The sequence below is a fragment of the Trachypithecus francoisi genome, unplaced genomic scaffold, assembly GCF_009764315.1.
Source record: "Trachypithecus francoisi isolate TF-2019V2 unplaced genomic scaffold, Tfra_2.0 Lachesis_group13, whole genome shotgun sequence".
In the NCBI taxonomy this organism is placed as follows: Eukaryota; Metazoa; Chordata; class Mammalia; order Primates; family Cercopithecidae; genus Trachypithecus; species Trachypithecus francoisi.
Window position 1 is genome coordinate 55,992,645 of NW_022681458.1, and position 16,741 is coordinate 56,009,385.

The 16,741-nt window shown below is 33.4% G+C and overlaps 1 protein-coding gene across 1 annotated transcript; it reads left to right on the forward strand.

The window, feature by feature from the left end:
* Positions 1-4,916: 4,916 nt before the first annotated feature.
* On the forward strand, positions 4,917-15,946 carry LOC117094188 (keratin, type I cytoskeletal 18-like). Its single transcript, XM_033229403.1, has 2 exons — positions 4,917-5,067; positions 15,303-15,946. The coding sequence occupies exons 1-2, from the start codon at positions 4,917-4,919 to the stop codon at positions 15,887-15,889; spliced, it is 738 nt and encodes a 245-aa protein (XP_033085294.1). The 3' UTR covers positions 15,890-15,946.
* The last annotated feature ends 795 nt before the right edge of the window (positions 15,947-16,741 follow it).

The window sequence follows — 16,741 nt, forward strand, 5'->3', positions numbered from 1 at the left end:
TATTAACTTATGCAAATTTATTTTCAGTATAGATGTATAATTTACATACTTTGCTTATATAAATATGTGATGTGTGTATTATGAGTTTAAGGGGGGAAAGTTTGAACGTGACACAAGATGATTGATTATGAGTATTTATATTTCAATAAAATATTCTAAAATGTGAAAACCCTTCAAAATGTTAGAACAGAAGTTACTATTGAACATCATTTAATTGAACATTTTAATTTTATAAACAATAATACAGGAGCTCAGTAAAATGAAATTATCTTCTAAAATTATAATTAGATTAGTGGGAGATTTAGTATTAATACTCAAGTCTTCTATCAGTTTTTCATCAAATCATACAGCTAAGAAAATATAATGCTAACTGTTCAAGCATGTAACTTTGGATCAGTTCTATTTATTAAACTGAAACTGGCATTGAGTTAAGATTGTTTTTTAAGCAAACACATTTGTTACTTTAAATACAATAACCACAAAAAATGTAACTGTTCTCCAATTTTAAAGAATAAATATTCATTTAAATAGGATGCCTCTAATTGTGGTTATATAATTTCTTTACTTTTTATTCTTATTATAATGAATTAAGAGAAATTTGTTTTTTGTTAACATTAGAATAATTGTTCATGTAGTTGGTATTACAACTATTCTAATATGTATCCAGAACAAGCACCAATTAAAAATATTACTGCATCCTTATCATATTCTGCCAGCTGGTTGTTCATATTAACATTGCAGGGGATCACAATGTTATTTTAGGAAGCTGCTTATCAAGTTATGGGTTTTTGTTGGTGTTGTTGGTTGAATTTTTTCACCTAATTAGTGAACAGCCTGAGAAATGCTTTATCTTTAGTATGGTTTCAAAAGTAATGAAGGTGGGAATAATAAAGACCTTTGGAGACATTCTACAGAAAAAAAAAATTATAAACAAACAAAACGCTCCATTCTTCCCTCCCTTATTTGTGGCTTTTCTTTCTGAATTTTCTCTTGTCTGATATCAGTAACTGACTTCTATTATATTAATATTTGCATATGTTCATCATATTATTCCCTATGTCTCTATTTTAAAACCTTCTTAATCATTTTGTTTTACAAGTATTTCCTACATACAGAAAACTGTTGGGTTTTGTTTCGTGGGCTATTTGAAATTTTGTTTTTTTAAATATAATAAATTAACCCATTTTCACTTAACATAAATATGTTGTATGTTACTTAGTGTAATTATTTTATGTCATATTTACTAAGTTTCAGTGGGTGTCTGTCTCCTCTTGGTTAACAGTGTCAAGGATTTTAGTTGACTTATAAATATTTCTTCTAAATGTATTTGAGTTCTTTATACAAAAAGTAGTGAACTTGTTTTCAACTACTGACTCATAGAAGGTGCTTGTAATATTTTCATTTTGGCTCAGGAATTCCATACTGAAAACAGTAATTTTTCAAAATTCTAGCCAAATTTAAAAGACCATTAGAACTATTGTTTCTTGCTGTGATTTTGAAGATAGAAAAAATATACTGTTTTACTTAAGTGAGAAAATTCAGATAACGTTTGTAATTAATGGATTAAATTATTCCATGTGTCCTGATTTACATAGGTGCCTCATTTCAAATAGGATCTTATTATCCTCTAATAGGTCTAAATATTGTGAACATGTTTTAGATTTGCTTTCATTTTTAATTTATCATGTTTTATTTTGCATAACCTTGATAATCGCTGTAACCATTATTTTTCCAGGTACTTAATTATGTGAAAATAATTACATCCTTCTTTAAGGGATCTAGCATCTTCTTCATTAAATTATGTCCTTCTTCAATGCAACTTAAAACCACAATGAGATACCACCTTAACACAGCCAAAATGGCCATGATTAAAAAGTAAAAAAAAAATAAAAAATAGACGTTGGAATGGATGTGGCAAAAAGAGACTGCTTATACAATGCTGGGAATGTAAAGTAGTAAAACTTCTATGAAAAACGGTATGAGATTTATAAAGAAATAAAAGTAGATCTACCATTCGATCCAGCAATCCTACTACTGGGTATCTACCCAAAGGAAAAGTCATCATTATATCAGAAAGATGCCTGCACGCATATATTTATTACAACCCAATTCACAATTGCAAACATATAGGACCAACCTAAGTGCCCAACAGCAGATAAGTGGATAAAGAAGATGTGATATATATATATGGCATATATATTACATATATATGTAATATGGGATACTACTCAACCATAAAATGAATAAAATAATATCTATTGCACAATTTGTATAGAGCTGGAGGCCATTATCCTAAGTGGAGTAACTTGGGAATGGAAAACCAAATACTATATGTTCTCACTTATAAGTGAGAGCTAAGCTTTGAGTATGCAAAGGCCTGTGGAGTGGTACAATGGCTATTGGAGACTTAGAAGTAGGGAGGGTGGGAGTTTGGAAAAACCTACATTAAAACTGCACTAAAATCTTAGACTTCATCACTATACAATTCATCCCTGTAACCAAGACCCACTTGTACCTCAAAAGCTTTTGAAATAAAAATATATATGTTAAAATTATGTCCTTCCTCAATATGACCCAGCCTTAAGGGAACCCAGCCTTCTTTTCAACCAAGAGATTCTTGGTATGTAAACTGCTCAATAATGGAAATAATTAAGGGGCCATGACTCCGTTTTGGTGACAAGTTACATTTCTGTTCGGTAGATCCAGAACTCCTCATTTATACAGATCAAAAAAGAATTTAAGAGACTGCCATCTATATCTTTTTCTAGGGAAGCCATGGTCAACTAGCCAACATCATAGATCTCTGTGAGTCAATCTATTGATCATAGCTTTGCATCTCCTGTCTGTTACAGTAATCATGCTTGCCTTGTGTTTAGTAATTAAGTGCCACCACTTGCACCATGCCACTTAGGATCCTATTATCCCCATTGCATTTAGACATTCCTGTTTTATTGCAGCAGTTACCATTGTAATTTCTGACAATAAATGCTGGGATTCCCCTCACAAATTTGAGAGGATGAGAAGACATGAGCAATAGTGAGGAAATAATTTAATATTTTTTTAAAACTTATAGTCTGTGAGGGTTTTTATAACACATCTGTATTTTATAATATCTAAATTTAAACATCACAGCACTTTCAAACACAAGCAAGCCATATATACTTAGCACTAAATAAATTTATAATTCAGAATTTAATGTGCTATTTTTACATATTCTAGAGAATCAACAAGGTTTTCGTGTGGATGGAAAAGCATAACTCTCCATATATATATTATATAATTATGTTTGAATGGGAAACAAAGAAGAGCAGAAGTCATTGTTCTTATATCATATAAAACAGATTTTAAATCACTGAAAATTTTTTTAACTTCTTGACTTTTTAATAATAACATAGCTTAAACCCCAAACACATTGTACAGCTGTACAAAAACATTTGCTTTATGTCCTTACACTATAAGCTTTTTTCTATATTTAGCATTTTAATTTTTTTCTTGTAAAACTTTTGTGTTAAAAACAAAGACATAAACATGCATGTTAGCCTAGGACTGCCCAGGATCAGGATCATCAATATCACTGTCTTCCACCTCCATATCTTGTCCCACTGAAAGGTCTTTAAGGGCAATCACTCACATGAAACTGTCATCTCCTAGTATAATAATGCCTTCTTCTAGAACACCTCATGAAAGAACTGTCGGAGACTGTTTTGCAATTAACGCATTTATTTTATAAGTTCAAGGTGTACACTTTTAAATAATGATAAAATTATAGTATAGTAAATACAGAAACCAGTAACATAGTTATTAATTTTCAGTGACAAGTATTATGTACTGTACATAATTGTATGTACTATACTTTGACTGGCAGTGCAATAGGTTCATTTACACTGACATTACCAAAAACATGTGAGTAATGAGCTGCGATATGACTTATGATAGTTACAACATCACTAGGTGATAGGAGATTTTTAGCTTCATTATAATCTTAAAGGGCTGCCATCATATATGTAGTTTATTATTGGTCAAAACGTCATTATGTGGTGGATGACTATATATAATTTTATGTACCTCTTGCTGTGAATTATCATTAATTTTTGTGATAAGCACCAAAGCAGGAAATAAAAATTGAGTTAGGCTGAGCATGGTGGTGTGTGCCTGTAGTCCCAGCTATCCAGGAGGCTGAGACAGGAGGATCCCTTGAGCCCAGGAGTTCTAGTCCAGCCTTAGCAACATGGCAAGACCCCATTTGAAATAATAATAATAACAATAATAATTGAGGTTATAAGAAATTCAAAAAGCAATAGCCTTAAAATCACCTTATACTCTGTTCTTATTTAGGGTAATATTTACTGGGCCTTCAGCTTTCTGTAATACTTTGGAACAGCACTAGCATCTATCTCAGGTTTAAAATATGGAAGTTCTTGCCTTCCTTGAATCTTTTCTCCCAGAACTAACATATTGACTGTCTTCCCTGTGACATACCTAATCTGACATTGGCTGGCTTTCATACCAAATCTTTGTTTTAGCCTCCTATCAATTCAACTTTTACATTGACAAAACATAACTTTTGGTTGTCAGTGTAAAAGCTGACATTTTTACATTCAACTTTATTTAATTTCAATGCTGAATTTAAATTAAGTGCTGAAAATTTATTTAAGTACTTAAAATGATATTAGAAGAGGTATCTTATGTTTTTAAACAAAGATATATTTCATTTTTATATGCAGTCAACAGACCACATGTGTATGTCTCTTATGTGTTCCTGCATGGGAATAGCTTTAATTACTACATAAGCTCTCTGAGAATATTAAGTTCATTTAGGGGAACAGGACATATCTATATGAAAAACAGAAATAATACTACAAATAAAAGAGAGATCACAAGATAACATGTAATTAATTCTCAGTGAATGCCATGTCATGAAATCATCAGATGAAGTGAGGATATGGGAAAAGCTTTATGAAATTAGTCAGAACCATAAGGAAGATGCAGTTTTGCTAAACAGAAAGACCTTTTTCCACTGTGGTGTTAAGTTTAATATGATTTTCATTGTATTAAAATACTCATGGAGTAAGTTGGAAATATAATTGCATTGTTTTCATTTAATCTATTGTAAAATATATAATCAAAATGATATACTTGTAAAATAATTACATATATAATAAAAGCTATATACCTGTAAAAGGATCACTGTTTAAGATTTATTTGTTATTTAAGTTAAATAATGTATATTATTTCTAAAACTTGGATTAGCTGTGCCAACATTAATACATAAGATATATACATAAGATATAAAGTCCATTTTATATGAAAATGGAAACAAGAAATATGATTTTGAAATTGATTTTAATCATAGGCTAAACAAAGATTCATAGGCTAAACAAAGATTCATAAAATATTAATTTGAATAAAAATGTAAGACATATTTATTCTTGTTGCCATATATGTACAAATGTAAAATATTGTATCTCCTCAAATCTTTTCTTTTTTGCAGATGGAAATCATTTTGCGTATTGTACTTATTTTATGTGCACCCATTTTGTTCCCCATTCTCTCTCCAGAATTAAATTCTGAATTTTAAAATTAAATTGAAATTAAAGTTTCCACTTCCTTTGATCTAAAATATTAAATTATCATGTACATTTAAAAATTTTCTAAACATATAGTAAATATTTTTTCATTTTTTACTTACACTAGTTTAAGTTATATTTAAGCATTAAAAATACAAGATTTCACTAATCCTACCCGTGTGGAAGGATTCAGTAGCTGTGGTAAGCTTAGGCAAAACCAATGTTCGGAGTTCATTTCTCCAACAAACATTTAGTACATTGTAAACATAATACTGTTTTCTACAGTTCCCCAACCTGAGTCAGTTATCCTCCTTTAAAATTTCTTACTTGACTGAGAGGTAAAAGAGTTGCAGAAATGAACGGGATTGCTAGACTAGTTGGACTGATGGAATAGTTGCCTATAGCAGATACAAGAGAAATGCCCCAATACATTTGATACTGGCTCAGAGAAAATATGAAAGAAATCTTAATGGAAATGTTAGATTAAAAAATACAGGGATGAGGAGCTCCAAATTCTATGTATAAATTCTGATAAAATCTCTAGCTGACTCTGAAACCATGTGAAGCCAAGTCTAGGCAGCACAGATCAACCTCATTAGTCATCAGGGAAACACAAATTAAAACTACAATAAATTACTACTACACATCCATCAGAATGGCTGCAGCAAAAAAGACTGTCAACTTCAAATGTTGACAGAAACATTGAATAACATGTCTTATCATACATGGTTGAAGATAAAATGCTAAAACCACTTTAGAAGAAAATCTGGGAGTTGTTTTCCCCTTTTTAAGTAAAAAATAAACAATCCATGACATAGCCTTCTCTTCCTTGGCTTTATTCAAAATAAATGAAAACTTATTTTCAAAAAAGAAGTGTGATGAATATTCACAGCAACTTTAGTAATAGCCAAAAAAAAGTGAACAGCCTAGGTGTCCTTGAAAAGGAAAATTGTTAAACAAATGTGATAATTCATACCATGTACTCCTACTCAGCAATGAAAGTGAACAAATTAGTGATACACAAAACAGCATGGATAAATATTTTTAAAAATATTATATTTTTATATAAAAATATTTAAAAATGTTGAAATCAGCCTTGTCCAGAGTGTATGCTGAATGATTTCATTTATATGAATTTGTAGAACAGATGAAACTAATGCTTATCAGAAAAAAACTTATAATAATGATTGCCTTTGAAAGGGTGTGAATAAGAATTGAGTGGGAGGTAAGATTAAGGCAATATCTGAGGTGACAATAGTTGTCTCTATCTTGATAAGATTCGAGTTAGGAATATTCATTCATCAAAACTCAGGCAGTGTACACCTAGGATTTGTTGATTTTATTGTATGTCACTATTATATTAACCAACAAAACAAAAAACTTGAACAAATATTAAACTCTGTCCATATCACTGTATTCAGATATTTATGTACTGATATTTGCATTTACAGGAAATGATAAAATAAGTTAATAGTAAAGCTGGCTAAAATAAGAAACTATTGTAAAGTAGCCAAAGAAAGAAAAATTATGGACAGGAGAATGTATAACCATTTAATTCAAAAGCTTAGTTTAATGAAACTTGCTATGTCAGCTCCCAACAGAAAAAAAGAGTGAGGTTTTCAGATTGATGGAGAATGATAAATAGCAATAAAATAACCAAACAGTACACAATTTGAATAATTTACCAAAATATGTCATGAGGCTTTTAAAATTTGGCACAACTTTAGATACTAGAAAAGTGTATATAGAAAGCAAATTATGGTTTTATAAATTCTTATAATGTAGCAGACTAACGGATTTTAAAAATTACAGATACAGATAGGGGATTGTACAACTCAGATCTGTGAGGAAGGGCTCTGGAGTAGACAGAATGTGATATGTCTAGAGGAGAAAAAGAACCTGGGAAATTAGTTTATCTGGATTCTGATTTCACATTAACTTTAGATTTCTTGAAGAAGGAGAATGTTTTAGTATTACTGATTTTACATATGTTCTCAGGTAGAAGACAGATATATTTGGGTAAACTTTCAAAGAGTTTTTCCAAGAGAACAGAGTATATATGAAACTGATTGCTTTGTAAACTTTGGAAAGCATAAGCTATTGATAGATAAAAAGAGATTCTATTGTTGCAACTGTACTGAGGAACAGAGAAATAAATTATAGAAGGAATCTTTTGACTTTTGGGAAACTCTCTAATCACATTTCTAATTTCTGATGTCCCCCTTCTTCTTTACTACTAGCAATTGGTAGAGAGAAATAGTACTCACCTACTCAGTCTCTCCTGCAGCTACTATGGCCATTTTATCACAGTTGTGGATGAAGATACATAAAATATCCTTAGAAGTGTGCTTCTGGGGAAAACTCCGGTGAGGTACTATGCAAGACAACCACCCCAAGGCACATAATCATCACACTCACCAAGGTCAAAACAAAGGAAACTCTTAAAGGCAGCTAGAGAAAAGGGTCAAGCCACATACAGAGGAAACCTCATTAGGGAAACAACAGAACTCTCAGCAGAAACCTTAAAAGCCAGGAGACATTGGGGGCCAATTTTCAGCATCATTAAAGAAAAAAAATTCCAACCAACAATTTTATATTCCTTCAATCTAAGCTTCATAAGGGAAGAAGAAATAAAATTATCAGACAAGTGAACATTGAGGGAATATATTTCAACTAGACCAGATTTATAAGAGGTTTTATAAAGAGTGCTAAACATGGAACTAAACAAATGACACCTGCTACCATAAAACACTTAAACATATAGCCCAAGGTACTATAAAACAATCATATAATCAAGCCTACAAAATAACCACCTAACAACACAATGTCAGGATCAAAATCTCACATATCAAAATTAATTCAGAATGTAAATAAGCTAAACACATCACTTAAAAGACATTGAGTACCATGCTGAATACAAAGACTCAGCTATCTGCTGTCTTCAAGAGACCCATCTTGCATATAACAACAACCAAGGCTTAAAATAAAGGCAGACAGTAAGACTTACCATGCAAATGGGAAACAAAGAAGAGCTGAAGTCACTGTTCTTATATAAAACATATTTTAAATCACTGAAAATTAAGGAAAAAGATAGACATTACAAAATGATAAAAGGTACAATCCAACAAGAAGTCTTAACTCTACTAAATATATACACATCCAACAGTGGTGCACCATATTCATAAAATAACTTCTAAGTCTAAAAAAGGACTTAGAGAACCACAATGACTCTGGGAAACTTCAACAACTCACTGACAGAGTTAGCCAGATTATTGAGGCAGAAAACTAATAAAATTCTGGAATTAAACTTGACACTTGACCAAACAGACATAATAGACATTAATAGAACACTCCATGTGACAACCACATAATGCACATTTTTCTTTTTTCCACATGGAGCATATTCTAGGATTGACCACGTGCTTGGTCATAAAGCAAGTCTCAATCAATTAATACAAATTGAAATTATACCAAGCACATTCTTGGACAACAGTGCAATAAAAATAGAAACCAATATGAAGAAGATCTCTCAAAACTACAGAACTTCATGAAAATTAAACAACTTGCTGCTGAATAACTCCTGAACATCAAAACTAAGGGAGAAATGTAAAAATTCTTTGTAATTAATTTAATGAAAGTTGGTTCACAACCTACCAAAACCTCTGGGATGCAGTTAAAGCAGTGCTAGGAGGAGAGTTTATAGAACCAAATACCTTTATCAAGAAGTTAGATTTCAAATTAGCAATCTAACTTTGCGCCTAAATGAACTAGAAATAAAAAACAAACCATTCCCAAAGCTAGCAGAAGAAAAGAAATAATTAAAAGTAGAGAGGAACTTAATAAAGTTGAGATCCAAAAACCACACAAAAAATCGGGCTGGGCACAGTGACTCACACCTATAATTTTAAAATCAGTGAAACTGGGTTGATTCTTCAAAAAATATATAAGAAAGATTGAGAGACCACCAGCTAGATTAACAGAGAAAAAACAAGAAGATCCAAATAAGTATAGTCAGAAATGTTAAAGATGACTTTACAACTGATCCCACAAAAATAGAAAATATCCTCAGAGAATACTATGAACAATTCTATGTACACAAATTAGAAAATATAGAGGAAATGAATAAATTCCTGGAAATGCGCAATCTACTGAGATTGAATCAGGAAGAGATTGAAAACCTGAATAGACCAATAAAATTCATATGGAACCAAAAAAGAGTCCAAATAGCCACAGCAATCCTAAGCAAGAAGAATAAAGCCAGAGGCATCACACTAACCAACTTCAAGCTATACTATAAAGCAACCATAACCAAAAAAACTTGGTACTGGTATGAAAACAGACACATAGACCAATGGAACGGAATAGAAAACTGAGAAATAAAGCTACACATTTACAACCATATGATTTTCAACAAGATCAACAAAAAACAAGCAATGGGTAAAGGAATCTCTATTCAATAAATGGTATAGTGATAACTGGGTAACCATATGTAGAGAATGAAACTATACTCCTATCTTTCACTATATACAAAAACTAACTCAAGAAGGAATCAAGACTTAAATGTAAACACTAAAGCTATAAAAACTCTAGAAGAAAATCCAAGAAATACCTCTCTCAATATCAACCCTGGCAAAGATTTCAAGACAAAGACACCAAAGACAACTATAACAAAACCAAAAATTGACAAGTGAGACCTAATTAAACTACAGAGCTTCTGCACAGCAAAAGAAACAATCAATAAACAAGCAACTTACAAAATGGGAGAAAATATTTGCAAACTGCATCTCAGAGAAATCTAATCTATAAGAAATTTAAACAAATCAACAAGCAGACAACAAATAACCCATTAAAAATGGGCAAAAGACATAATCAGACACTTCTCAAAAGAAGACATACAAGGCCAGGTGTGGTGGCACATGTCTGTAATCCCAGCACTTTGGGAAGTCAAGGGGGACAGATCACTTGAGGCCAGGAGTTTGAGACCAACCTGGTCAATATGATGAAACCCTGTCTCTACTAAAAATGCAAAAACTAGCCAGGTGGGGTGACACATGCCTGCGATCTCAGCTACGCAGCAAGCTATGCATGAGAGTCGCTGGAACCCAGGAGGCAGAGGAGCCAAGATTGTACCACTGCACTCCAGCCTGGATGACAGAGAGAAGAAAAGGAAGAAGAAGAAGGAGAAAGAAGAAAGAGAAGAAGAAAGAAGAAGAAGAGGAAGAAGAAGAGGAAGAGGAAGAGGAAGAGGAAGAAGAAGAAGAAGAAGAAGAAGAAGAAGAAGAAGGAGGAGGAGGAGGAGGAGGAGGAGGAGAGGAGGAGGAGGAGGAGGAGGAGGAGGAGGAGGAGGAGAGAAAAGAAGGAGAAGAAGGAAGGAAGAAGGAAGAAGGAAGAAGATGAAGAGGAAGAAAGAAGAAGAAGAAGAGGAAGGGGAAGGGAGAGGGGAAGAAGACATACAAGTAGCCAACAAGCATATGAAAAAATGCTCAACATCACTAACTATCAGAGAAGTGCAAATCAAAACCACAATGAGATACTATATAACACCAGTCAGAATGGCTATTACTAACAAGTCAAAAACAACAGATCCCTCAAGGCTACAGAGCAAAGGGAATGCTTGCACATTGTTGGTGGGAGTGTAAATTAGTCCAGCAACTGTAGAAAGAAGTTTGGAGATTTCTCAAAGAATTTAAAACAGAGCTATCATTCAACCCAACAATCCCATCGCTGGGTGTATACCTTAAGGAAAATAGGTCATTATGACAAAAAGACACATGCACTTGAATGTTCATTACAGCACTACTTACAATAGCAAAGACACAGAATCAACCGAGGAGTCTATCAATCGTGGATTGGATAAAGAAAATGTGGTACATATACACCATGGAATACTACCCGGCCGTAAAAAAAATGAATTCATGTCCGTTGCAACAACATGGATATAACTGAAGGCCATTATGCTAAGCAAATTAACGCAGGAAAAGAAAACCACATATCACAATTCTTCATTTATATATGGGATCTAAACATGGAGTACACATGGAGATAACATGGGAATAATAGAAACTGTTGGCTATTATATTAATTAATTAAATGTTGAAAATTAGGAGAATTAAGGACTCAAAAATAGTTTCCGTATTTCTGGCTTACACAGCTAATTAGTAGGTGAGATCATGAAAGAGTTGACAGGAGAGGAAGAGTATTTGTGATAAAAAATTTGTTAGAAGTTAATGAGGGAAAAAAGAGTGAAGAATTTATAAATGATGTACTTTGACAACAGTTGAAGGAAAATGAAGATTTAAATGTCTCTGCAACTATAGATTATCAATGACAAGCAAAAGAAGCTATTGTTTTTGATAAAGAAAATTCACTGTGTAAGCTAAAGTGTATTACTGTTATTCATTAGTAATGAGTATTTCAGATTAAATAATAAAACTTCAGAAAGCAGTAGGGGATTTTTTGCATGACTGGTCAATACATTTTGTTTTATTTATGATATCACTTATTAGTATAATTTAGTTTTAAAATAGGCTTAAATAATCTAAAGTCTTTTTTTAAATTTAGTAAAGTTTTAAAGACAATCTGTGTTTTGTAAAAATGATACATAGTTTATAAATAGAAACATATAAAGACAGGAAGAATGAAAGAGTCCAAAAACAGTAACAATGAATCAAGATGTCAATACTAAATATAGCACTCATTATATATGTAACTGATTGAAGATTCCCTGGTGAGAAAGGATAAGAATTCTTAGAGAGGCTTTAAAAAAATTACTACAACATTCAATTTTTATGTGTCATACATAGACAAAATTAAACTATACATTTACTTTTCTTTTTTTTTTTCTCCTTTTTTTTTTTTATACTTTAAGTTCTAGGGTACATGTGCATAACGTGCAGGTTTGTTACATATGTATACTTGTGCCATGTTGGTGTGCTGCACCCATCAACTCGTCAGTACCCATCAAGTCATCATGTATATCATGTATAACTCCCCAATGCAATCCCTCCCCCCTCCCCCCTCCCCCCCCATGATAGGCCCCAGTGTGTGATGTTCCCTTTCCCGAGTCCAAGTTTCATCATTGTTCAGCTCCCACCTATGAGTGAGAACATGCAGTGTTTGATTTTCTCTTCTTGTGATAGTTTGCTAAGAATGATGGTTTCCAGCTGCATCCATGTCCCTACAAAGGACGCAGACGCAAACTCATCCTTTTTTATGGCTGCATAGTATTCCATGGTGTATATGTGCCACATTTTCTTAATCCAGTCTGTCACAGATGGATATTTGGGTTGATTCCAAGTCTTTGCTATTGTGAATAGTGCCACAATAAACATACGTGTGCATGTGTCTTTGTAGTAGAATAATTTATAATCCTTTGGGTATATACCCAGTAGTGGGATGGCTGGGTCATATGGTACATCTAGTTCTAGATCCTTGAGGAATCGCCATACTGTTTTCCATAATGGTTGAACTAGTTTACAGTCCCACCAACAGTGTAAAAGTGTTCCTATTTCTCCACATCCTCTCCAACACCTGTTGTTTCCTGACTTTTTAATGATTGCCATTCTAACTGGTGTGAGATGGTATCTCATTGTGGTTTTGATTTGCATTTCTCTGACGGCAAGTGATGATGAGCATTTTTTCATGTGTCTGTTGGCTGTATGAATGTCTTCTTTTGAGAAATGTCTGTTCATAACTTTTGCCCACTTTTTGATGGGGTTGTTTGTTTTTTTCTTGTATATTTGTTTGAGTTATTTGTAGATTCTGGATATTAGCCCTTTGTCAGATGAGTAGGTTGCAAAAATGTTCTCCCATTCTGTAGGTTGCCTGTTCACTCTGATGGTAGTTTCTTTTGCTGTGCAGAAGCTCTTTAGTTTAATTAGATCCCATTTGTCAATTTTGGCTTTTGCTGCCGTTGCTTTTGGTGTTTTAGACATGAAGTCCTTGCCCATGCCTATGTCCTGATTGGTACTACCTAGATTTTCTTCTAGGGTTTTTATGGTATTAGGTCTAACATTTAAGTCTCTAATCCATCTTGAATTAATCTTCGTATAAGGAGTAAGGAAAGGATCCAGTTTCAGCTTTCTACTTATGGCTAGCCAATTTTCCCAGCACCATTTATTAAATAGGGAATCCTTTCCCCATTTCTTGTTTTTCTCAGGTTTGTCAAAGATCAGATGGCTGTAGATGTGTGGTATTATTTCTGAGGACTCTGTTCTGTTCCATTGGTCTATATCTCTGTTTTGGTACCAGTACCATGCTGTTTTGGTTACTGTAGCCTTGTAGTATAGTTTGAAGTCAGGTAGCGTGACGCCTCCAGCTTTGTCCTTTTGAGTTAGGATTGTCTTGGCAATGTGGGCTCTTTTTTGGTTCCATATGAACTTTAAAGCAGTTTTTTTCCAATTCTGTGAAGAAACTACATTTACTTTTCAAAACTAGACTTACGGAAGGACAATTTAAAGGAGTCACAATATTGGACAAATAAAAATTCATGTTGCAAAGACATTTAAATGAACATATTTAGTATATTTCCACAAAAACATTAAACAGAGTCCCAAACTCCAGAGTCAGAATGTAAGGCATAAATCCTATATATCGTATTTAGTAATTATCCTTTGGAATTTATTTGATCTATTTTGGTAAAAATCAGAAAATGGAAGATGTTAGCAAGATGATAATAGCCCAAGCTGGATCACAGATGGAGTCAGAAAATAAGCACCATTCATGTTTCTTTCGGGAAACAGTTCTCCCAAATACAGTATGTTAAACATAGATTTTAATATAGTCAATTTGTTTACACTGATTATAATGCATGCCAGTTGGGAGAACAATAGGGTTCTAATGTCCCATAAATAATTTAATTGCATTCCCCTTATAGTATCTATTTCAAACCCAAGTTCACAATATCTTGGTTCATCTTTTGCTAATTTACACAATATCCTCCAGAACTCCACCCTAATTCTTCCTCCAAGTGGAGCCAATGAAATGACAAGTTGATGCCCATAATTATTGTGTATGTCTTTTGCCCATTGTGTTTCTCATTGTCATGTAGGAAGACAAAAATTTGATAAAACCTTGGAATAACTAAATTTAATAACAAAAGAGCACTGTATGGCTTTAGAGAGGTTAAAATATTCCTAATAATATAAACACAGAAGCTAGAACAAATGATGGTTGCAGATTTACATACTTTTTACAAATGTGTGGTCAAAGCAAACAATGAAAAATAACTGTAAAAAGCAAATAAACATCTGTTTCAAGATGGTAGATAAATTTACCTTACTCCTTCACAAAATAGAACTGAAGAGAAAGTTAATATATGCAAAATATATTAAAATATTAATAACAAAATAATAAGTCCATAATAAGAAGTAGTGCCATCAGCAGGATAGAAACATTGACAAATTTCTGGAGGAGAAAGAGCAGATGATGTACTGACTTAGATATCTAAGAAGAAGAATGTGTAACTCTCATTTTGCACAGAAGAAATTGCAATAAAGATACTGAGTTCAGTGACAGGCTGTTAGAGAAGAGATCATGGTAATGAATTAAAGAACTGTGTGACAATTTATATGTTTATACACAAAGAGCAACGGGCTGTGGCATTTCTCCCTAGATAAACCCAATAAATAATTTCTAAATAACCATTCTAGAGGTGTGTCTTATTGTGGAAATTGGAGAGCAAAGGTTAAGATAATTTAAATTTCCTAATTTAATAAGACTTTTTTTTTTTTAAAGAATTCAGTGCCCCCAAATCTCAGGACCTCGCCAAGATCATGGCAGACATTCGGGCCCAATATGACGAGCTGGCTCGGAAGAACCGAGAGGAGTTAGACAAGTACTGGTCTCAGCAGATTGAGGAGAGCACCACAGTGGTCACCACACAGTCCGCCGAGGTTGGAGCTGCTGAGACGACGCTCACAGAGCTGAGACGTACAGTCCAGTCCTTGGAGATCGACCTGGACTCCATGAGAAATCTGAAGGCCAGCTTGGAGAACAGCCTGAGGGAGGTGGAGGCCCGCTACGCCCTACAGATGGAGCAGCTCAATGGGATCCTGCTGCACCTGGAGTCAGAGCTGGCACAGACCCGGGCAGAGGGACAGCGACAGGCCCAGGAGTATGAGGCCCTGCTGAACATCAAGGTCAAGCTGGAAGCTGAGATTGCCACCTACCGCCGCCTGCTGGAAGATGGCGAGGAATTCAATCTTGGTGATGCCTTGGACAGCAGCAACTCCATGCAAACCATCCAGAAGACCACCACCCGCCGGATAGTGGATGGCAAAGTGGTGTCTGAGACCAACGACACCAAAGTTCTGAGGCATTAAGCCAGCAAAAGCAGGGTACCCTTTGGGGAGCGGGAGGCCAATAAAAAGTTCAGAGTTAAAAAAAAAAAAAAAAAAAAAGAATTCAGTGCCATTGAATATGAAAGTATGTCATTTGCACTTAATCTGCCAATCCCAGGGTAGCATCCTTATTATTATAGAGATTTTGAGAGTCTTAAACATCTGCCTAATCACATACCTTAAAGAGAAGCCTGCCTTGTCTCCTTAGAACCTGCCCACTTTTTCATTCTGCACATAATTTATCTTCCGTTCTAGATACTCAGGATAAATCTAGATTAATTCTGCGCATAATTCATCTAAAGCTCTCACAATAATACAGAGAAAACTAAGTGTTTTACAGTCTCCCACCATTGCAAAATAATACAATGCCAATACCAATACTAACCAATATAGTCCTTCATTTATCATTTATAAATATGGAATACTAGTCAAGGACTAACAGATGTTTGAGGAGGACCAGTAGCAGCTAGAGAAAGAACAGGATATAAAAACTAGAGCATAGATCCTAAAACATATAGAAATAATGCAAAGAATAAAATGCAATTAATATTCTTTAAAAGGATTAAGAATATATTATATCCAGATTGTTAAGAAACTAAAAAACAAGACCAAAAACAACCAAAGGGTTGAGTAGTAAAAAGAATATTGTGCCAGAAAAAATGATAATATACATTATTATTTAAATATTTTAATATTACTATTATCTGTTCAATAAAATAAGAAATTTAACAAAGTTTTACATGTTTATTTCATATATTATTGAAATATCAAATAACAATTTAAATGTACTAAACAACACACCTAACAGCAGCATTTTATTAATGATATTGATAT

Coding starts and splice junctions, on each gene's coding strand:
- LOC117094188 (XM_033229403.1), top strand. CDS start 4,917: ATGAAATCATCAGATGAAGTGAGGATATGGGAAAAGCTTTATGAAATT. Junction 5,068..15,302: donor TGTATTAAAATACTCATGGA/GTAAGTTGGAAA, acceptor TTTTTTTTAAAG/AATTCAGTGCCCCCAAATCT.